Source organism: Eurosta solidaginis, chromosome 2 (genome assembly GCF_040869045.1).
Source record: "Eurosta solidaginis isolate ZX-2024a chromosome 2, ASM4086904v1, whole genome shotgun sequence".
In the NCBI taxonomy this organism is placed as follows: Eukaryota; Metazoa; Arthropoda; class Insecta; order Diptera; family Tephritidae; genus Eurosta; species Eurosta solidaginis.
The window spans coordinates 8,200,080-8,224,399 of NC_090320.1; the positions used below are offsets into that span (position 1 = coordinate 8,200,080).

At 36.8% G+C, this 24,320-nt stretch overlaps 2 protein-coding genes across 9 annotated transcripts in view; one reads left to right on the plus strand and one right to left on the minus strand.

The window, feature by feature from the left end:
• Positions 1 to 24,320, plus strand: part of Caper (RNA-binding protein 39-like protein Caper) — a 103,031-nt gene that overhangs the window by 57,732 nt on the left and 20,979 nt on the right. For 2 of the 4 annotated variants that reach the window (XM_067764296.1, XM_067764299.1), the window contains exon 1: positions 12,752 to 13,034. In XM_067764296.1, the coding sequence (XP_067620397.1) occupies positions 12,981 to 13,034 (54 nt within the window). In that variant the 5' untranslated portion in view covers positions 12,752 to 12,980. Of the gene's footprint in view, positions 1 to 12,717; positions 13,035 to 24,320 lie in introns of those variants that run through there. The other 2 variants (XM_067764297.1, XM_067764298.1) reach the window with 2 other exon arrangements.
• On the minus strand, positions 7,849 to 10,168 carry Rab30 (RAS oncogene family member Rab30). Of its 5 annotated transcripts, none has more exons than XM_067764292.1 (4): positions 9,714 to 10,168; positions 8,862 to 9,030; positions 8,601 to 8,785; positions 7,849 to 8,534 (listed from the first exon to the last, which is right to left on the minus strand). In XM_067764292.1, the coding sequence occupies exons 3-4, from the start codon at positions 8,769 to 8,771 to the stop codon at positions 8,031 to 8,033; spliced, it is 675 nt and encodes a 224-aa protein (XP_067620393.1). In that variant the 5' UTR covers positions 8,772 to 8,785; positions 8,862 to 9,030; positions 9,714 to 10,168; the 3' UTR covers positions 7,849 to 8,030. The 5 variants fall into 5 exon arrangements, with proteins under 5 accessions (XP_067620393.1, XP_067620394.1, XP_067620396.1 ...); XM_067764293.1 differs by having other exon boundaries at positions 8,843 to 9,030; XM_067764295.1 differs by lacking the exon at positions 8,862 to 9,030 and having other exon boundaries at positions 8,601 to 8,781.

Consider the following 24,320-nt stretch of genomic DNA (forward strand, 5'->3'; position numbering starts at 1 on the left):
TTCATCTGTGTGTGACATCTCATCTCTCGCTGCCTTGTATGTAAATGTTGCTCGTCGGAATGTGTACATATGTGTAGACGCAATTATTGATTCGTTTATGTAGATACATAATGATTGAATTATTGATGTGAATTCACGTCACTGCTTAGCATCGGCCTGGAGATGGCAGCACTCCTCAGTTTTGCTAATATTCGTAACACTGCCCTCCACCTAAGTCTGATCGTCCCGATCAGACAAATCTCCCAATCTAAACGCCGCTAGCATCTCCAAATGTACCACCCTTCTAATCCGTGGTTTCCCAGTGGTTTGTATGCGGTAGATGGTATCACTGATCTTTTTCACAACTTTGTACGGGCCTTCCCAACTGCACCGAAATTTGGCTGGAAAACCTTTCCGCCGGTGAGGGTTGTTTAACAGTACCAAATCTCCCTCCAAGGACCCTTCCGAATTATTGTTCTCATTGTACCTGCGTTTGATCTTACTACTCATTATCCTTAGTCGTTCCCTCGCACTCTGTTGTTTGACCAATGGACTACTTCGCAGAGCTTGCGCTTGACGGAATTGGCTTGACAGTATCGTTCCGCCGTTTCCCAACAGAAGTGCGCGATGGCTTGAAACCACCCTTGCATGCTTCCTGCAAAATTCTTGCAGTCGTTTTAGTGCGTCCATTTGGGTTTGTCAATGCCGGTGTTTTTGTCGCAGGTACTTTTGATTTCGCTTTGTTTGGCCCATTCGTTTCATCAACCTTTACCTTTGACTTTCGTGGCCTTTGTCGACTTTTCTCCACCAGTACTCGATTACTGCTGAAACCTTTTTCCAAACTGAAGTTAATTGGCACATCCTGGTTCTTATAATGCATCACCCTTTTCTGCATATCGATCTTGATGTCATGGTCAACCAAGAAGTCCACTCCCAATATGACTTCATCAACGATCTCCGCCACAACGAATTTGTGTAAAACCATGACCTTCCCAATCAGTACTTCACATATCACTTCTCCCTGGACTTGGTTATACTCGCCTGTGACCGTACGCAACCTTGCTCCAGGTAACGGTTTAACTCTCCTGTTGACTAATTCAGATCGAATCAAGGAATGAGATGCGCCCGTATCTACAGTCAGTACACGCTCCTTGCCATCGACATTGCCTCTGACGGTAAGACTGCTCGATTTTCTACCAATTTGCAACACAGATATCACAGGGCATTCAATAGCTGGATCTAGCTCTCGATCTCTACCTCTTACTCGCTTTTGCTCATCTCCTCCAGCTTTGCGTTTACGCCCACCCACATTGTTGGAACTATTAAGGCCAAGATCGCAATGACGTGCAATGTGACCGGTCTTCCCGCATTTGAAGCATTTGATAACTTTTTCACTCCGCTTTTGCGATCCTTTCAGCGCCTCCAATATTGCGTCTACCCACTCCGGCCTTTCTACTTCCACACGGCGTGCTTTGAAAACTGGCTTACACAGAAGCGACGCTGTTTCCTGAATCAGAGCTTGTGACACCGTTTCTGCGAATGTTGGCTTTGGGTTTGCGTATGTAGCCCGCTTCGTTTCCACATCTCGTATGCCATTTATGAAGCTCTGGATTTTCACCCTTTCAGTGTATTCCACGGGTGCGTCCGCATTCGCTAAATGTGCTAGCCTTTCAATATCCGACGCAAACTCTTGCAATGTTTCACCAGGCCTCTGGAAGCGGTTCAGCAACTCCATTTGGTATATCTGTCTCCTATGCTCATTTCCGTATCGTCTCTCTAGAGCGCCCATCAATGCTTCATAACAGTTCCGTTCGCCCTCTGGAATGGTTTGTAAAATCTCAGCTGCAGGCCCTTTCAACGCCATGAACAGTGCAGCAACTTTATCTTCAGCATTCCAATTGTTCACTGTTGCGGTCTTCTCAAATTGTAGCTTAAAGACCTGGAAAGGAACAGAACCGTCAAAGGATGGTGTTTTTACCTTTGGATTACTCGTTGAAACTGCTGGGCGATTTAGTTGCAACTGCTCGATACGTCCTCTCAAAGCATCCACCTCGGCCTCGAATTTTTCTTCAAACTGCATTATTTTTTCGTCCATGCGCGCTTCGAGTTTTGATGATATACGCGCCTCTTGTGCTTCTAGTTGTACTGTTATGCGTGTCTCTTGTTCTTTCAGTTGGGTTGCCATATATGTCTTTTGTTCTTCCAGCTGTGATGACATATTTGTGGATATTTGTGATGACATTTCTGTTATACGTGTTTCTTGTGCTTCAATCTTCGATGTTATTTCTGACGACATTTCTGCAATATGTGTCTTCTGTTCTTCCAATTGTGATGACATGTTGGTAGATATTTGTGATGACATTTCGGACATTTGTGCCGATATTGCAGCCAATATCATGTTCAGGTCTGTGTTCGCCATTGTCTGCGGTGTTTCATTTTTCTCTTCAATTTTTGTTGTCTCCTCGCCATCAAGATGAAAGACATGCTCTTCCACATCAATTCCTTCTGCTTCCATTGCTTCTCGTAGCCGTGCCTGAAGTTCGAGTTTAACGCCGCTTGTATTCAATCCACGGCTCTCCAACTACTTCTTCAGTTGCGGGATCTTCAATTCACTTAACTTTGCCATGTTCCTCTAGAATTTATTCAACAATTCCTCTTCTGACACCAATTGTAACGAATTTGCTTGCAAATCCTCTTATTTGCAATCCTCTGCTAAGCTCGAATCACTAAACTGTTGAATAAATAACTCCAATATTGAATAATGGAAAAATGGCCTTTATTAAAGTACTTCACAATACACTTATACTTTGCTACTCGCTGGCTTAATAACCAAACTGATTGATAACTCAAATTAAACTCTACTATTGGCCGCCAGATCGCGTGCTTAATCAATAACTCATTGATTGCTCAACTCAAACTGAACTACTTCTTACTCGCCTGCCACGCTTTTATAGTTTACGCTGCATACTTCTAGGCTCTTCCATTTCCAGAACTTACCAACTATATTCGTGTGTGTATAGTTCTCATATAGTTTCTAATTGTTTACAATTGTCTACTTTTTAGCGCTTCTCAGATGTACATATGTGAGTTTGTAGTTTACAGTCTCCCGCACACACATAAGCGTATGTAAATTCATCTGTGTGTGACATCTCATCTCTCGCTGCCTTGTATGTAAATGTTGCTCGTCGGAATGTGTACATATGTGTAGACGCAATTATTGATTCGTTTATGTAGATACATAATGATTGAATTATTGATGTGAATTCACGTCACTGCTTAGCATCGGCCTGGAGATGGCAGCACTCCTCAGTTTTGCTAATATTCGTAACAGTATATTAACTTTGATTGGATAACGGTTGGCTGTACAGGTATAAAGGAATCGAGATAGATATAGACTTCCATATATCAAAATCATCAGTATCGAAAAAAAATTTGATTGAGCCATGTCCGTCCGTCTGTCCGTCCGCCCGTTAGCACGATAACTTCAGTAAATATTGAGATATATTCACGAAATTTGGTACACTAGCTTATCTGGACCCAGAATAGATTGGTATTGAAAATGAGCGGATGATAACCACGCCCACTTTTTATATATATAAAATTTTGGAAAACACAAAAAACCTGATAATGTAGTAAATAATACACCTAGAATGTTGAAATTTGACATGTGGACTGATATTGAGACTCTTGATAAATTTTTTTTTAAATGGGCGGGGCACCGCCCACTTGTGATAAAATCAATTTTACAAATATTATTAATCATAAATCAAAAATCGTTAAACCTATCGTAACACAATTCGGCAGAGAGGTTACCTTTACTATAAGGAATGCTTTGAAGAAAAATTAACGAAATCGGTTAAGGACCACGCCCACTTTTATATAAAAGATAAGGGTCGTGGACGAATAAAATAAGCTATATCTTTGCAAAAAAGAGCTTTATATCAATGGTATTTCATTTCCCAAGTGGATTTATAACAATAAATACGAAAAACTTCAAATTTAAAAAAAAATGGGCGGTGCCCTTTTATGACTAGGCAATTTTCTATGTTTCGGGAGCCATAACTCGAAGAAAAATTAACGGATCGTAATAAAATTGGGTACACAAAGTTTCCCTATAGCAGGAAATATTTCTAGGAAAAAATGGACGAGATCGGTTAAAGACCACGCCCACTTTTATATAAAAGATTTTTAAAAGGGTCGTAGATGGAAATAATATGCTATATCGTAGCGAAAAAGAGCTTTGTGTCAATAGAATTTTACTTCTAAATTGAATTATAACATTAAATTGGAAAATACAAAAATTTTTGAAAATGGGTGTGGCACCGCCCCTTTTATGTCTAAGCAATTTTCAATGTTTCGGGAGCCATAACTGGAAGAAAAATTTACATATCGTAATGAAATTGTGTACACATATTTTCTTTATAGCAGAAAATATTTCTAGTAATTGACGGGGATCGGTTAAAGACCACGGCAACTTAGATATAAAACAAGTTTAAAAGGGTCGTAGACTAGAAAAATAAGCTATAACTTAGCAAAAAATTGTTTTGAATCAATGATATTTCACTTATCAAGTTTTATTGTAACGCGCGGTGCCGCCTGTTATGTAGAAAAGTAATTTATCTGAAATGAAATGTACAATTGAAGCTCACGCTGAGTATATAATGTTCGGTTACAGCTGAACTTATACACCTTTACTTCTTTTCTCATAATTTTTTTTCTAATAGAAACTAGCACATTTATGGCCGGTTTCTTATTTGAACTTAAAAATTTATCAGCGCTATAAACACAAATCGTGTTCACAAAATGTTATAGTTCATTTGAGAAATCGGCATTTGAGAAACGGCTTTTAAGCTAATTGATCATTAAAAGAAGGAAGCAAAAAATTGTTCTCAATTTTCGCAGTTTTGGTTTTACCAGTTTTGATTAACTCCTGTGCACTTTGTTCGAGAAAAGTAAAGTTCGATTTTCATGTCTTGTGACGGCATGGACTAGTCAAGCATTTTGTGCATGTCATTAACCCAATACCGTTCAACTGCAGCAATTCTGGGATATGTGTGGATTCTCCTCTTTTTAATTAACTGTTCAAGCTTTTTTATATACAAATCTGAAAACCATTTCCATCATCAGGCAATTTCGTAATGTTATCAAAGCTTTCATCGAGATTCGAACCGCGAATCACACGGTGAAATTGCAGTTGCCTTAACCACTAGGCTATCCTGCTTGTATTTGTTTCCTTGCTTAATGCAGTTTATCTCATTTCCACACTAACAACATAATTGAGACATTATATGCCGCTTTTGTTGCAAAACTGGAAATAGAAAACATTTTTACATCCATTTTAGCTAGCTTTAACTTTCCGTTCTTATTAAATATTTTTTTTTTTTTTAAGAATTTTAAGTGATGTTATTGATAACCTTATTATCATTGTGCCAGTGATTCTCAATATTTCGCTTCACGTTTCTTTCAGTTTCTTTGGAAATCTTACGTTCACAGGTCATTCGCCGCTTCTGCAAACACTTTGTGCAATTGTGCAATTTAGCGGCTTTTAAACAAAAATATTTATTTTTACTAAAGTAACTGTACACATTTTTTTTTGCTGTTGTTTTTTAACTCCCGGTGCAGCGAAAACTATGAAAACCCTACCGGCGAATAATTAGTTAGTAACTTCAGAATAGACCACACTTTTTAACAGCGCTTTACACGTAATCCTCGGACACATAAACTTCGAGAACAATAAATTAAAACTGTGCACGGTAACCTTTGCCGATTTGTATGTATACTGTTGTAAAAACGTTGGCGATACAGTTTAAAAAAAAATTTTTGGGTTTTGGCGAGTGTTTTGGTCGAAAAATTTACCCTTTCGCCATTTTGTTATTGTTTTTATCGGCCTATTGATAAATGATTCAAGGCTCGATTCGAGCTCAAGGGCAGAACAATATTTTTTTTTTTTCTTTCAAATGATAATTATTGTTATTTTTTAATTTTTCTAAATTTGAAAAATTGTATTTTGTTTTTGGAATAGTAAGTAATAGAAAAAATACAAATCCAGCATTATCAGTGATTTGCAACAGATGGCGCAACACTGAATAAATATAGTTGGTAAGAAGGAATAGAAATAGCAATTTGTCAGTCAAACAAACCACCGCTGTATAGCTGAATGGTTAGCGCAGCGCGCCTAAAGCGTACTGATGATGAAGGCTTAGCACCCTTCGAAATAGATCTATCTGCGCAGCTATGGCAGGTTGTCTGAAAAATTTTCTACTTACTATTCCAAAAACAATATACAATTTTTCAAATTTAGAAAAATTAAAAGATATCAATAATTATCATTTGAAAAAAAAAAAAAAAATTATTGTTTTGGCCGAATCGAACCTTGAATCTTGCGCCATTTTTTATTTTTTTTTTTGCAGGCTCGAAAATTATATTTTTGGGTATGCGTAGTGGAACTTTTTTTCCTGAGCCCAAATCCTATCGAAAAATCGATGGTGCGATATCGGTTAATAAATCGACCCACGTTCTTTTCGGAACACTCCTTAGTACGAGATTTTTTTGTAATCTATTATATAATAATTGCAGATTATTTTATATATATTTTTTTTTTAAATGTAAATTTACATACGAGTTTGTTGATAAAACATACATAAGACCTCTAATTTAAAATGTTTTAGTACGTAAGTGCTCAAAATAAATATATAATAAAATAAAAAAATAAATAAAATAAAATAAAATTTAATTACAAATAGATACTGTTTTACTAAAACTATTATAAAGTGGCAATATATATTATTAAACTATGAACACATTTAAGTGAAAGCAAAATGTTGTTTCCAAATCTTTCGGCTAGCAAAAATTTTAGTTTTGGTCATGTCGAATTCGCACTCTAAAGGGTTGTACCCGATTTTATGTTACTATGGTGTGAATATCACCATGTTTGTAACACAAATAGGGTCTTTCAAACGATTTCTGGACAGTTTGAAACATTATTACTTTAATTTTAAGGTCACCAGACACCCCACCCTATCTACTAACATAGGGTTTTAAATAATATATTACAGCTAATTTACCCAAACGAAAGATTTTAAAAACTTAATTATGTATATGTCGTGTACTCATATTTTTTAGACAGCTGCTTAAGAATAGCGTATGCATATATTATTGATTTTATTAATTCTTAAGCAGGTCGAGAAATTTTTTTTTGTAATCTAGACGTATTTTAATTCAAATAACGAAATTAATTACTAAACCCAAATGTTTTGCAGCTATATTCAAAAATGTTGTATTTGTTAACCAAACTCTGAAATATGACGTTTTAAACTGCTGCTTCAGATATATCGGTTTCGAACTAACAGCCAATTTAAGGATACCTTAACCGTCGACGTGAATATGTTGTATCATTCACTTAAGAACAGATTTGAATGTGCTGAACTGATGTCTGAAGGACGGACACTTGTATTACACTTTCAGTGTAAATTTAAATATACAATTCAAATTAGGTATAAAATAGTGTTGATTATCTTAATACGTAATTAAAATCTGTAAAAATGAGATGCATTTATTTTAAAATAATATTCATCTTTGTGCGTTTGTACCTACATACTTCGATACATACATATGTAAATACATATTTGAATGACAGCTTCAGTAAAGTAGTGGGAGTTAAGGGGGTGAAAAAAACATTAAGATGATACGGACAAAAACTTCAACTTGCTATTATTTAACTAGACGTTTTTCGAAATATCAAACAATTGGTTGAAAATGAGACTAGCTAAATCAAAATAGTTGCGTATGGATGAAATCATCATCTCACCTCTTCTATAAATAAATGTGCTTCTAGCAATAAACTAAGCAACCTATTATCGGATTTCCGAATTTACCGAACTAGCCACATCAATATTCTGTGTGCACTTACATATGTATATGTATATACCTGCGTATATTCATACAAACATATATTTTTATACGTGTTTATATGATTTAAATCTTAATCTCGTAAAATGTGTTAAATATATAATTACTGCTCCATTTTATATAATCGCCAAAGCCACTCGCATCTAAGTATTATTCCTACTAACACTATTTTCGCTTGTTGTTTGTTGACAAGAAGTACTACTAAAGCTACTACAACAGCTATTTTGTGTTCCCTTGGCGCCAAAATTGCCAAGACCAATTGAGTCCACTGTAGTTTTACTCAAGTTTGTGCCATCCTTACTTCGCGCCTGATCAATAAGTTCAGCTGCTATTTCATAAAATAAACGTTCAACATTCTCTGCTTCTTTAGCTGAAGTTTCTAAAAAATACATATCATGCTGTTTTGCAAATTCTTCACCAATTTGTGTTGGTATTTCACGATCATCACGATCGGTTTTATTGCCAACAAGAATTTTTAAAACTTTAGAATTCGCATACTCCTGTATCTCACGTAACCAGTCTGGTAAACAATCGAATGTTGGCTGACAACTTATATCATAGACAAGTATAAGCGCATGTGCAGATCGGTAATAACTTTGTGTAATCGAACGAAATCGCTCTTGACCTGCTGTGTCCCATATTTGAAGCTGAGTCAAAAAGAAGAAAATATGTAAATCAATAATACTTATGTTATATATACTTGGACATAATACCTTGATCTTTTCACCTTCAACTTCCACTGTTTTGATCATAAAATCTACTCCTATGGTTGCTCCTTGGCCGGGAGGAAATAATCCCTGTGTGAAACGGCGTACCAGACATGTTTTGCCGACACCTGCATTCCCAACAAGTACAATTTTGAATAGAAATTTGTAGTCCTCCATCAGTTTATAGCTGTCTAAAAAATGTGGACTTTATTGAATGCGCTGAAGAAAAATTTATTAATCATAATAACCCTTATCTCATCTTTATACCTCGTTGGTACGTCCTATTCTTGAGTATTAGTGTTTAGTCTCCGAGTTAGTAAAATCATATTTATTCTTTATTTATTTATATACATATAAATCGGATTGAGTGTGTTCAGAACCAATGTTTAATTTTTGCATTGCAAGATCTCAACTTGGAATAGTCTTTATCTCCCACCTTATAGGAATAAGAAAAAGGGAAAGTTTGAGTAAAGGTAGGATTACGAGGCTAACAAGCAGAGTAAGAGGAAATGGGGCATATTGACGCAAAAATGTAATTGATAGGAAAATTTAGAAGGTCAAATGCTGTAGACCACAACACTTTCAATGGTTGCCAGACCAAGTTAAAGCTTTTCCAACCCATTTGTCAACTTCATCTAGCCGTGGCGAATCCTGTTTATTTATCAAGCAACGCTCTGTCGACCACAAGCTCCTAATATAAAGGGGGGGTAGGATAACCTAGAAGGTTGAACGTAGTCATATCAAATCATAATGATGCTCTTTTCAGGGTCTGTATAAAAGCGGATCCCCTAGGATTCCACAACCAGTTTTTATTCATATTTTTTGCTTATGCATGTAAATGTGTGCATATGTGTTTGTACGTTTGTATAATATATTAATCTTTTTATTAGCCCAGTAAATTCAGTTACTATACACAACTAACCGATATCATACTTTCTGACATCATACCTTGTTTAAAATTTGCATGCACAGATATACATACCTCGCGAAATTTCAGTAGGATTAAATGATCAATATTAAGTAAGACCCAGTGGGTCCCACCCGTGCGATGATATGTATTATAGTAATATATGTAGCTGAAACCATGAAAATTTCGGCAACTTCTTTTGCGTCACTCACCTGCCTCTATGTAAATGTTGAAGGTGGTGACTCAACTATTTTTTGCTTCACTCCCAGATCTTTGCTTAATTCCAATACTTTTAACTAAATTTTTAACTTTTTCTAATAATGTACTCAATAATAATGCATAGTATTAAGCTAAATTTTCACAAAATTAGTTAACACGAAAAAACACCTTTTCAAGTTCGTAGATGTAAACAAACACAATGAGGCCTGCGTAAATAAACAGTTCCACTACGTATATGTAAGCGTACTCGAATATACATTTATATGTACGTGTGCTACATAGAGCTATTTACAAGAAAAGTTTAGCAACAATGTAGTGTTTTAGTTAAAGCATGATTGATTTTAATAGTATTTAGTATTGCAAATCAATCAATTGCACCTTTGGGTTTCGGTAACAAAATAGTAATACGTATAGTGGTGTGCGAAATTATTTCAGATTGTTCATTAAAACACCCACGGTTCCATTTGTGCTCACGGTTATATATATATTCCGTTCCTCAAGAAACGGTCAGGAATAATTGGGATGTATATCCCGTACTCGGTGATCGGAAAGATAATACACAGCATTAAGGTTCATGCACATTATACGACGCGACATGTAGCGACACTTTCCGAGAAAATATTCGCGGCATTTTTGCCAATTGGAACTTGGTCGTGTCGTGTCGTACGACTGTCGCTAAATATGCATGACTCCGTAAGAATACATTCAAAGAATATTTTGTCGCTACATGTCGCGTCGTATAATGTGAATGCACCTTTAGATGCATTTACTAACAAAATGTATTAAAGCGATGTGAAACTATTTTTCAATAAAACAAATAAAGATGTTTATGTACGGGTGTAACCGGACATTATATACTAAGCGTGAGCTTCAATTGAACATTTCATTTCAGATAAATTACTTTTCTACATAACACGAGAAGGAATGTCGAAAACACAATAGGTAAGAGCGAGAAAGCGAGTCACACGTACACTATTTTGAGAGAGCGCATGCTTTACCTTTTTCACGACAGCAATGTAAAAGTCTTTAAGACGATAATTGGTGACCAAGTTATTGGTAACGATTAAGTAATCGATTAGGTAACGGGTACCTGTCTTGTAGGGACGTGGCACCGCCCGTTTAAAAAAAAATTTCTCCCCATTTCCTCTTACAATAAAACTTGATAAGTGAAATATCATTGGTTCAAAACTATTTTTTGCTATGTTATAGATTATTATTCTAGTCTACGACCCTTTTAAACTTGCTTTATATCTAAGTTGCCGTGGTCTTTCACCGATCCCATTTTTACTAGAAATATTTCCTGATATAGGGAAACTTTGTGTACCAAATTTTATTACGATCCGTTAATTTTTCTTCGAGTTATGACTCCCAAAACATAGAAAATTGCTTAGTCATAAAAGGGGCGGTGCCACGCCCATTTTTTTAAATTTGAAGTTTTTCCTATTTATTCTTATAAATCCACTTGGGAAATGAAATACCATTGATATAAAGCTCTTATTTGCAAAGATATCCGCGACCCTTTTAAAAATCTTTTATATAAAAGTGGGCATGGTCCTTAACCGATTAACGATAGGTTTACCGATTTTTGATTTATGATTAATTATATTTGTAAAATTGACTTTATCACAAGTGGACGGTGCTACGCCCATTTAAAAAAATGTTTGTTAATTTTTGATCAAGAGTCCAAGAGTTGATCAGTCCACACGTCAAATTTCAACATTCTACGTGTATTATTTACTAAATAATCAGGTTTTTTGTGTTTTCGAAAATCTTATATATATAAAAAGTGGTTATCATTCGATTTCGCTCATTTTCAATACCAATCTATTCTGGGTCCCGATACGCTCGTGTACCAAATTTGGTGAAGATATCTCAATATTTACTCAAGTTATCGTGTAACTGACAGACGGACGGACGTACGGACATGGCCCAGTCAAATTTTTTTCGATACTGATGATTTTCATATATAGAAGTCTATATCTATCTCGATTCTTTTATACCTGTACAGCCAACCGTTACCCAACCAAAATTAATATACCCTGTGTACGAAGCACTCTGAGTATAAAAATTGATCACCACGACGGTAAATAATTGTCAATTCACATAAAAAATTTCGCGAAGCATGTTGTAAACATTCTAACTATACAAGAAATAAACAAATGCAATATTTAGTTGAGAAAAATGTTAGAAAAGTACCAACAAGTGGAAAAAATAATTACACTGATACACTGATAAAGTCTGAAAGCACTGCTAGCCAAAAAACAATGACAAATTCGTCTTATGATTTTCTTGAAACAAAAGTTGGAAGTTGGCTACTTTCGCATGTCAGATGGCGCTGGTGATCAGCTGTTTGTCCCTCCCCATTTAAATATATGCAGTCAACCCATCTGCAAGCGCATGATGCTGCAAGAAAAGTGTTATGTGTCGCGCCTATTACAATAGATGTGTCCACATTTTCAACTGAAGGTAAAAGTCTACTTGAGCGGTCGACTGCTAATACGCTACAAAAAATATCGAGAGAGGTGTCAAACGACGCGTCTTGACCTCGACAACAATCCGGAGATATTTGCATTTGAAGCTGGCGAATTTCATTTGGTTGTTGTAATGTTGAAGTACCCACAAAAAAAATGTGAACATAAGTGTTTTGCGCGGATATAGTCTCCAAGTTGGACCCACCGAGGGTAATTTTTTATAAGCGCGGTCGAAGCCCGCCAATGCAGAAAGGTGTTCTGCGAAAAAAATACTATGGATTCCACCCCCCGTTTCGGAGGGACCCGCGGGTCATTTTTCGGGTTTTCGTTAATATTTTTTGAACGAGTTAAAAGTTTTATTTTCCGCCTTCAGATTAATACTGATGTCAAGACGCGTCGTTTGACACTTCTCGCGTATTAGCAGTCGACCCCTCAACTAGACTTTTACCTAACTGAATATAGTACGGTATGGACAGCATGCTATGCGGTAACACATTTTATTACCAAAATTGTTGAACACATCATACGAGCTATCGAGTATCGTATCGATTTCGCTCGTGTGTTCTTCGTTCAAATTCTTCATTTGCTGAGCAAAATATAATTTTCTTTTACGCTATTCGGTTTTGTAATTGAGATTTTGCAATTTTTCAACTTTTAAAAGGTTATAAAAGTATATATATGCGTGAACCTAAAATAAATATTAACAAGCTAAAGACATAATCACCGTTTCTTACGAATTAGGAGGAAGAAAATAATCAACTTGACGAGTTAAAAAGAGCGATCAAAAACATGGCCGACGATTTTGACGTAGAAGCAATGCTGGAAGCGCCATACATGAAAAATGTAAGTTTTTAGGAAAAAAATATAGCTTTTGGAACTTACCTCAGATCAGCAATGAGCGCATGATTAATAAGGGAACACAACGGTTTACTGTGAAAATATTGCCTAATATACATATTTATATATATATACCTAAATATGTAATTTTTTAAGACGTGCACAGATCCCAGTAATGGTAAGGGTTAAATGGCAAATGGTAAATTTTGTGGGGATTTCGAGCAAAATATAATAATCTCCGCAAAGAAAGCATGCTCTCAATATTTGTGATGCTTTCTCTCATTTCCACCTTAAGATTGAGGAAAGAAGGTCTTAAATACAAGGCGCAATATCCTCCGAAGAGATTTTAGGCTCCTCTTCCAATTTGCGTCCGTGCTACTTTTTAATTTTTCCTACAAAAATGGCGTGAGGGGACATACATGTTCTACGCCGATTCTGAACGGCATCTGCAAGGCAGACGTGTTTTCACTGAGAAACTTTTCATGGCAGAAATACACTGAAGAGTGTTTGCCAAATCACTGCCAAGGGCGATTCCAGGAAAAAAATGTTTTCTTTTTTTTAATCCCCTGGAGAAAAGTGCATGACAGCAAAATATTGTAACCTTTGTTCGTACGCAGAGGGGTGCTAGTTTTATCGTACATCGTTTTTGTGGTTTCTCAGAAAATTAATACTTAGGCTCTGAAACCGAAGATGCCGGCTTTTCCCCCCACCCCCTCAGCGCGTTGTGGCTTATAATGTGCCCGCGGTGACTAAAATACCAAATTGATTCAAGGGGTTGTGTAGCGTTACCCGTTAGGGAGTTGACAGCTCAATTTATAGCTTCTCCAATCAAATTGCTAACCTCACCTACCGTGGAGACTCTTGTTTCTTTAGCAACCCACACTCCTCGTGGAGGTGGGAGAGCGGTATGGCCTAGATGGTTTCATGTGGTAAATCGTTCCTGAGATGGTCGGGCTAGTACCTTAATGGTGCTTGTTACCAGAGCGTAACGGATCTTTATCCGGCAAAGGACCATCAACATCGATAATACTCCCCAAAACTTTCGGGGAGCGTCCTTATCGCTACAACAACAACACTATACGCATCACCCCTGGTCTGCAGACATATAAAACACGTTATCGAAGCTATGTTTTGTGTCGATATCTTTCTTTTGGTACAGAACACTACATCCAACTCATCATCAAAGGGTCATCAAAGTCTTCTAACGGAAGTCCAAGGAAACTGGCAGTTTCAACAGGGGCGGACCATAGGGAGATTGATGTTAGAGGCGTAGGTTCCATATTACAATTGTTTGGTGTTATGTGGGACACACCGCATGCAGGACAAACATTACGTATGTATGTCGGTATTGATACTGAACAAATAAGAGAGTTTAACCTATTATAGTGTCCAGGACAAAATTGGGCCAGGTTGATTAATGTCTCCTTTGGTATAGTTCTTCTGCAAGGGTAGGATATTAGGTCCCCAGCGGGTTGGGGGGTCAGAATATACCCGCGGTAGGTATGCCTGTCGTAAGAGGCGACTAAAATACCAGATTCAAGGGGTTGTGTAGCGCAACCCTTTCAGGTTGCCAGCGCAATATATAGCTTCTCCAAACCCAATTGTCAACCTCGACTATCCGCGGCGAATCCTGTTTCATTAACAGCCTAGGCTCTGGCGACCCCGAACTTCTCATGGATGCAGGGGGTGGGAGGGCGGGATGGCCAAGAAGGTCGGAAATAAATAAATAAAAATAAAAAATCAACATCGATAACACGCCCCAAGGCCTTCGGGGAGTGTCATCACTACAACAACAACAACAACAAGTAGGATTATGTATATTGATAACAGGGTTCACCGGGCGCGTCCTGGCAACGGCGTTTACCGATTCTGTTTGGATTTTGCCTAGGGAATCCTTATGGATCAAACATCTGTGTTGGTAGGTGTCGGATCTCTTGGAGGCGGAGGCCAGATCAAGTAGTTGTTTGCTAGGGTGTCCCTGTTTGTGACAATTGAACAGAAACTGCTTGTTCAGCATTTCGTTGTGATCTTTAATGTTGAGCTTTTTGGCCTCACAATGTAGATGATGTTCAGAGATCATAAGGAGACATCCCGTCATATTTCTGATTGCAGAATTTTGACAGGTCTGCAGCCGTAACAATTTCATGTTTTGTAACCATCCGTAGAATGTTTATAGTTTGCAGCTAACTAAATTTTTTAGCTGCGCTTGCTGCTACCGAAACACTACTCGTGCACAGGCAGAGAGTAGTTTCGGTAGACTCTGTTTAAGTCGCCACTAATATCCTTTAATCATGCAATGAATTATACATTGATAATTGGAAAAAAGTATATTGTATGGTTACGTTATCGTTGTTGTTGTTGGGCGTGAACAGCAAGGAGCCACAAAAGATTTATAAAAGTTACGTGGACGTCGGGTTTTGGGATCAAGCCCAGAACAACCTGTCCGATGCAACCATCCCTTACACGAGACACACTGAACAGAGTATGACCGTCCTAAAAAGATTCTTTTCCGGCAGATGCAGCAAAACCATTTCTCAGGACCGAGGTCAGGAGACGGACCCGGATTGGATTCGATACCTTCCCGGAGCAAGAGAATATGGAGCAGTCCTGCTGCAAGGAGCTGCTGGGAGGATGACAATTTGTGGGAGGGACGAAACAAATTAAATGGGGTTACACTGAAATGACAGTCCTTGGTCGGGAAAAATCCCGAGTCGCTCCGGTACATAGAACCGACTGCCTTGGGAAGCGGTTACGTTATCGTATTTATCTTTTCTTTTTAAGATTTTATACACGGTTGACATTTGATTATGATGAAGAGGTCATTTAGATGGTGTGAAAAGAACATTTCATAATGTATTTTGTATTTTATTTTCTTTCATTTGATTCATTTAATGATAACATTTTTAGTGCGACATTTTATTAACTTATTTGAACTTTCACTAAAATATTGTCACATATGCCCCTATTACCGTTTACAACTCAACTCTGGTTGAGTTGAAATTTCGCAATTTGGTATTACAGATTACAACTCAACCTGTCAAAAAAATTTCGGTTGAGTTGTCTAGTCTTACAACTTTTTGTGGCATTGCCGTTTACAACCTTGTGTTGGTGTAGTTGTCAAAGACGTCAAAATCTTACAACTGCTTACTAGCAGTTGTCTCATGCAATTTTGCAGTTATTTTGAAAAAATGTTACGTTTTAGAAGACGGTTCACCGCCTAATTTTTAACAAAGATGTTCAAAGTTGATATCAAAAGACACGTTTCGACCTCCGATTTAAGAATCCGAAAACAAAAATTGTAATTCTTTGCGACAGCATGGCACTGCTAATACGCGTCCAAAAATATCGAGACGCGTATTAATCTCGAGAACAATAATCCGAAGGCGGAAAAGAAACATTGTATCTCTTGTCCGGAGATATTTGTAGTTGAAGTTGGCGATTTTATTTATTTATTTATTTATTTGTTAGTCTACAAATTTTACAATCAATCAGACTAAATATGAATTAATGAATGAACATAAATGCGGATTACAGTGTAAAATTAACAAGTATACATAGTGAGCAAAATTATATTATAAAATATGTATATACATATATTATTGAATCAGTTGTCGGGATGGACTGTGATGCCGAGCAACGGAATTGATTATCAGTGCTGTCGGAATGGACGTGATTTCGAGCAGCTGATGTATATTAACACACAATGAGTAGGGCAGTGATGTGTGGGAGGTTGGAAAGGACGTGATTCCAAGCCACCCGCCCAAAGTAACTATTGATTATTAGTGCTGTCGGAATGGACGTGATTTCCAGCAGCTGATGTATATTAACACACAATGAGTAGGGCAGTGATGTGTGGGAGGTTGGAAAGGACGTGAATCCAAGCCACCCGCCCAAAGTAACTATTGATTATTAGTGCTGTCGGAATGGACGGATTTCGAGCAGCTGATGTATATTTAACACACAATGAGTAGGGCTGCGATGTGTGGGAAGTTGGAAAGGACGTGATTCCAAGCCACCCGCCCAAAGTAACTGGAGCAGGTAACCGATTTAGTTTAACATGTGATTTTGAAACAGTTATGAGTTCAAGGCAGTGAGTATATATTTTTTTATACTGTAAAGTGTGTCGCAAGTATCAATACTATTGCAGTGATTATTGAAATCTTGACACAGACAACGAAGAGGTTCATGCATTTGAAAATTCGATCTACATGTATTTAAATATAGCGGTTGGAAATACCGAGAGGGCCTAAAAGGGACATTAAACATCACCTCGCCAAGCAGAAATGGACTGTTTATCATCCCCCTTAATAGTTTTACCATAAATAAAACGCCAAGCATCTCCCTACGGCTCTGTAGTGAAGGCAGCTGTAAAAGTTTTAACCGGCTGCAATAGGGCGGTATGTTCCTTGATGGATCCCAGGGCAAATGATTTAAAGCAAAGAGCAAAAACTGCTTCTGGGCCGATTCCAATTTGTCGCTATGAACCTGATAACGAAGGTTCCAGATAATGGAAGCATATTCCAATATAGGTCTTACTAACGATAAAAAAAGAGTTTTAGTGACATAGGGGTCATTGAATTCCTTTGACCACCTTTTTACGAAAGCCAAAGTGCCTCTAGCCCTATTCACACACGATTCGATATGTAATTTGAAGTCCAGTTTAGGGTCCATTATAACGCCAAGATCAGTAAAGTTTGTGACTTGTTTAATGATATAATCGCCTATCATGTACTGATAGGTTTTAAAAGATTTCCTCGTAAAACACATAAACTTGCACTTCGGTAAATTTAGTGACATGACGTTCACGTCACACCACTCAACCAGATTATTCAGATCCAATTGAAGAAGTGCCCTATCTTCAGGTGAGCGAATGGGCATAACCAGTTTGACGTCGTCAGCGTACATCAGCGGTATGCAGCGCTTCAAAACATTTGGGAGGTCATTAATGAAGAGCAGAAACAACACTGGACCAAGGTGACTGCCCTGTGGAACTCCAGAAGATACATTGATGAATTCAGACAAACAATTGTTAAACACAACGGTTTGCTTTCTACCTACCAAGTACGAAGAGACCCAATAATATATAATAATAATTTATTTATTTACGGTCTTTAAGACCTAGTTCAAGGTAAAAAAAAAAATATATATATATATAAATAAATTGTATACATTACATGCTTAATGACTTACAGTATAAAAATAATTTTGCTTTAAACTTATTAATATTTTCACAGTCTTTTATCGCATTTGGTAATTCATTGTACATTTTATAACCTATATATTCTAAAGTCTTCTTCGCGAACTCCGTTCTTACTCTAGGCAGTCTTATATTTCCGCTGCTTCTAGTTCCATAGTTATGTATTTCATGATTAAAATGTATTCTCCCGTTGAGATAATTCGGTGTTATTCCTAATTTCATATGATGTATAAATTTCAATGTGAAATAATATATCGACTGTTTTACAATGAGCCAGTTTAACATATTTAGCATTGTTGTTTTTGGTGTTCTAAGCGAACATTTTAAAATTAATCGCATTGCCTTGTTTTGTTGTATCTGCAGTTTTTTTATTTGTGTGTCATTTGCTAATAGCAGGATTGTTGGACAATAGATAAAGTACGGTTCAATAATTGATCGATACACTAATAATTTGTGTCGTTGACTAATATATTTACAAGTTCTGTACATAAAACCAATTTTTTTTGCAATTTTGTTTTCTAAATAACTTATGTGTTCTCCAAATCTAAGGTTTTTGTCGATCCAGACTCCTAGGTATTTGATCTTGTCTACTTGCTGAATTTCAACATTTCTTATCTTCAGAGTAATATTGCTAAGGTTATTGGCACCCATAATGCTTTGATTTTTGCAAAATATCATACTTTTGGTTTTATCCACGTTCACTTTCAACTTTCTATGGCATAGCCATTTGTAGAGGGAGTCTAAGTCTTCTTGCATTTTCGATACCGCAAAGCCCGCACTTCTTTCACTAATGGTTATCAATGCATCATCCGCAAATAGTCGAATATTGCAATATTTCAAGCATTCTTTAATATCGTTAATATATATTGTAAACAATAGCGGTGCCAATACTGAACCTTGCGGTAGCCCAATATGTACATCAGCAACCGGTGAAACTGCACTTCCAATTATCGTCTTCTCTTTTCTATTACTCAAATAGCTTCTGAACCATTCCAAGGATTTTCCTCTTATCCTATTATTAAACATAACATTCAGCAGTTCCTCTCTATCCACAGTTTCAAAAGCACGTTTTAAGTCTAAAAAGACTGAGATCACAACTTTCTTATCAGTTATATCCTCTTTCCATTCCGCAATAACCATATTCAGTGCGGTTTCGCAAGAATGGCTTTTCCTAAACCCAGATTGTTCAGGTATAATAATTTGGTATTTATCTAGATATGCCACTAATTGATTTTTAACCACCGTTTCCATAATTTTTTCATCTGCGGGTAGCGTATTAATTGGGCGCAGTTCCTCTGGCCTTACTGTATTTTTGACTTTTTCCGCAGGTACTATAGTTGATACTTTCCAGCAATTTGGAACAATGCTACTGTTTATTGATTCATTTATTATATCTTTGTAGAAGTGAGCAATGTAAATCATGGCATCTTTAAATACCCCCTCCGACAAAAGCTTTTTTCCACCATATTTGTTTCTAAAAGATTTAGTAATGTTCATTATATCATCTAACTCTACGTCGGTGAATTGAAAAGTTTCAATTGCATTATTTACACTTGTTTCTGCCGCAATTGGAATTATTTCAATGCTATCATTAATTTCAGCTATGCTCTGTACAAAAAATGTATTTAGGGCATTGGCTATATCGTATTCCTTCTCGAGGCATTCACCGTTAATTACTATTTTGCTAACGACCTTTCTGTCATCGGTGAGCTCAGCAAGATGTTTTAAAGACTTCCACATCCGCTTCATGTCTCCTGCACTATCGAGCACTTTATCTTCCATATATTTCTTCTTTTTATACATAACAGTTTTTTTTATATATTTTTTTTATGCCATTATAATCCACCCAGTTGCCAGTATTTCTAGCAGTATTATAGAATTCAAATTTTCTTTTGTGCAGTTCCTTTAGCTCACGGTCATACCACTTATTCCTCAGTTGTATTTGGATCCTCTTCTCATACGTCAATGCTTGCATAGCTTCAGTTAAAATATTGTTCAGGATCTCAGTTCTACGTTCTATGCCTACATGAGACACAGAGCTAAAGTCGCACGTTCGCAGCAGATTTAAAAGATTTTCTGCGCTATAGTACTCCCAGTTGGTGACAGTAGCAACTTTTCTCATTTTGCAATATTTAGCTGTTGGTACTTTGAAATGAATTGTTTCATGATCGGAAATTTTATATCCACTTACATGTTCAGTTTTAACTTGCTCATTATTGCTGAAGAGTAAGTCTATTTTCGTAGAGGAGTGCTCAGTTATTCTTGTGTTGAAATTTATTCTTTGTACCATAGCCATTTGTGCAAATAAACTTATAAGCTGGTTTGAGTATGTTGATGATATATTCATATTAATGTTAAAATCTCCAACTATTATAATGTTGTCAGATTCCCTGAGGTGTTCATTGATGACATTGTTTAAGTATGTCATGAAGTCAGCATCACTGCTATTTGGTGAGTGATAGAGTACACCAATTTGCCATTTTAACGCATATTTTTTAAGTTTTATGACAATGCACCACACATTCCTGTCAATAGCTTTATTACACACTATGCTATATTGTAAATTTTCATGTACATACATTAGAACACCACCTGTATGTCTACTGTGAGAATCGCAGCGGATGAATTTATATGTGGAAATGCATAGCTCAGAATCCATGATTTTATCTGTTGTACATGTTTCCGCGCATAAAACAATGCTGGGTTTTTTTATTTCTATAAGATGTTCCAGCTCTAGCTTATTTGCTGTAATACTATTAATATTAAGATATATACAGTCCAAGTTGAGCTCTTTGTTACGCAGGTTTGTTTTAGTTTTTGACTTGTGCTTTGTGGTTACAGATTCCCTCGTTGGTTGCTAATAGCCAATCTTCCCCTTCCTTGCTATGAGCTTTTGTTGATACACAGGACACATTCTGTCCATGGAATCGTGATTTTCGTCCAGTCCCAAATTTAATTCTTTATTTGCCCTGATGCAGTTGATGCATTTATTTATTGCTTCTTTATTGCATACCACATATTTATGCTCACCCAAGCATTTTGTGCATACTTCTTTTTCTTTGCAGTCACTGGCTTTGTGATTGAAGCCTTTGCATTTGAAACAACATAGTACTTGCACTTCATCATATACTCTGCACCGCTCCCAGCCTACATTGAGCCTTTCTCCGGCTAGTATATTCATAAAAGCTTCAACCTCCACTTCAATTACGGCATTATAGTAAATTTTCTCATTTTTTTTAACTTCATACTGCTTGACAATTTTTATATCTGTTTCGGATAGACAATTATTCTGACGTTTAATTCTCTGGGTAAGCTCATCATTATCATACTTGAAATTTATACCAGTTACAATAACGGTTGGTTTCACTTTTATAGGAATCTTCACATTGTAGTTATTTCCGAGGCTGTTCTCAATAGCATTTTTTATTTTCTCACGATCATGGTCATTTGCACTCTCTACAATCACTACACCGCTTTGTCTTGCTACTATATTTGTAATTTGTAGCTCCTTTGGATCGACATTCAAGTTTAGATCATTTTTGTTTTTTTCAGCACCTTGCTTTGTATTTGGTTTAACTATTAAGGGAACAACTTTTCTAATCTCTGGCAACGCTTTTGTTACAGCTGCATACGATGCCTTGGCTTCAACATTGCCGTTTCTCTTTATTTCTGTGCATATTTTTTTATTTTCATTACTAATTGTTTCAATCATTTTCTTATTGTCATTTTTATTGCTTTTTAACTCTTCGCATACTTGCTCACTGCTTCGCTTGAACCCTTCTGCTATTTCACGGATTTTGTTTACTTCTTTCACACTTCTTTCGCAAGACTCTTGAGCTTTTTGCATTGCTTTGATTCTTTCACTAAATGCAACTTCCACTGCTTTAAGTACTTGTTTAATCTCTCGCTCATTTTTCTTTAGTGAATTATCAAACTCACTTCTATACTCTGCTAATTGTTGTCCATTCTGCTTTACCACCATTTGCATATCTTTAAGGATGTCATCAACGTTATGTACATACTGCACACAGTCAGTACACATAAACCTAAGCATCTCACATTCTTCAAGTTTGGTGACGCTGTATTGATCCAAGCCTGAGCATTTTGTTGTTAGGTGGTAATATTTACCACACACCCCTTCACACCGAATTTTTGACGCTTTTCCTCGTATATTACTTTTGCATTTGTCACATTTTTTCTCCATTCTTCTTTACACATATACAAAATTTATTATAAAAGTAGTTTACAATGTTTTTGCATCAAATAACTGCAGAACATTTATGTCCGCTAATTGTAGTTGAATTTTAGAGTTTTTATGTATATTTTTCACAAATATTTAGTGCGTATAACTAATTTAAAAAGATTTTAGAATAGGCGCATATTTTTCACCGCTTTCTTTCACCGCTTTCTTTTAGAGAGAAGCCGTGATGGAAAACCCAATCGATCGAGTTTTAGTAGGAGTAAGGAATGGGAAACTTTGTCAAACGCCTTACTGAAATCAGTGTAAATGACATCAACTTCGCAGTTCGTCCTTAAGTTATTGGATACGAGGGTTGTGAACTCCAGCAAGTTAGACACAATGGACTTACCCCTGCAAAAGCCATGTTGAGACAGGTCCACTGCCGAAGATACTGCAAAAGCCAGTTGATTTGTGACAACTGATTCAAATAGTTTTGGAATAGCACAAAGTTTGGCTATTCCTCTATAGTTTGTGACACAAGATCTACTCCCACTTTTATAAAGTGGTATTATAAACGACTCCTTCCACTTCTTAGGGAATATCCCTTGCCTCAAAGAGGCATTAAATAAGCAGGTAAGGGGTTGACAAAGAAATTGAGCGCAAATTCTGAGCACAACAGTTGGTATTTCATCAGGTCCACTGGAGTAGGAAATTTTCAGACTTTCCAGATGCCTTAGTACCTCATCTGTATGAATATATGGGATACCTACTGAGTTAAGCGAAGGTAACATGTATTGATAATCCACCGGAGGGGAGTCAGGGATAGTCGAGTAATTAGATTTAAAAAAGTCAGCAAACATATTTGCAATCTCAGAATCAATACTGGAAATCCGATCGTTATACTTCATTACAGAAGGAAACCCTTTAATTTTTCTTTTGGAGTTGACGAAGGAATAAAATGTTTTTGGATTGGAAGAGATCCGATGCTTAATCTTCATCAGATAATTCTTATAGCATCTTATCTGTAGCCTGTTGTACTTAAGGCGCAAGATGGAGTATGCAGCATAGTCACTATTAGAGCCAGATAATTTGAAACGCTTGAAGAAGCGTGTTTTTTTGTTTTTTAGATAATTAAGTTCTCTAGAGCTCCAAGCAGTAGCTGGAGATGCTGAGGAGGTTTTGGAAAAAGGCACACATTTGAGGAATATCGCATGTAAAACGTTGGTGAAATGGACGGAGCTCGCTTCAATATCTCCGTCGTACACAGGCCACTTTATTTTAGAGACTTCGTCGATTAGTAAAGACCAATTGGCCTTTCTAAACAGAAACCGGCGGGAAGACGCATTCGGATCGGTAGTATACCGCACGGGTAAGCTAAGACAATCCAGGTAAATTAAAAGTGCTGGATGGTAAACATCCTCAGGCAATACCACTGGATCACATCTAGTAACAGAACAATTCGATGTGTCGTCTGAAAAAATCAAATCAAGATATTTGCCAAATTTATTATGAAATCTGTTAAGTTGATAAAGACCAATGTCTGCAAGGTCATTTAGAAACTCGTAGAATACAACATTACAAGCAGTGGGAACTAGCATTCCGTCAATAAAATTCCAAGACACAAAGGGCAGATTAAAGTCGCCAGCCACTAAGACAGAATCAACAGACCTTGACATAGCAAATATAAATTTCAATAGGGAAGAATGTTTTAAGTATATAGAAATATCTGACTGGGGCGGAATATAAGACGCAACAAAATATTTATAAGTAGATAAAAGTTTAACTCGCACGCAGAGGATTTCAACATCAGAAGAATCATCGAAGTACACTTCCTCGGCAGAGAACCTGGTGTGTACGGCGATTAACACGCCTCCACCAACTCTGTTTCGTCGGTCATTCCTAAAGATCTCATAAG

Bases quoted from the DNA above. Each gene is read 5' to 3' on its own strand.
- Rab30 (XM_067764295.1), bottom strand. From the start codon at position 8,771: ATGGAGGACTACAAATTTCTATTCAAAATTGTACTTGTTGGGAATGCA. The intron at 8,535-8,600 runs GTATTATGTCCA...TTTTTGACTCAG, and splicing joins TTGAAGGTGAAAAGATCAAG to CTTCAAATATGGGACACAGC.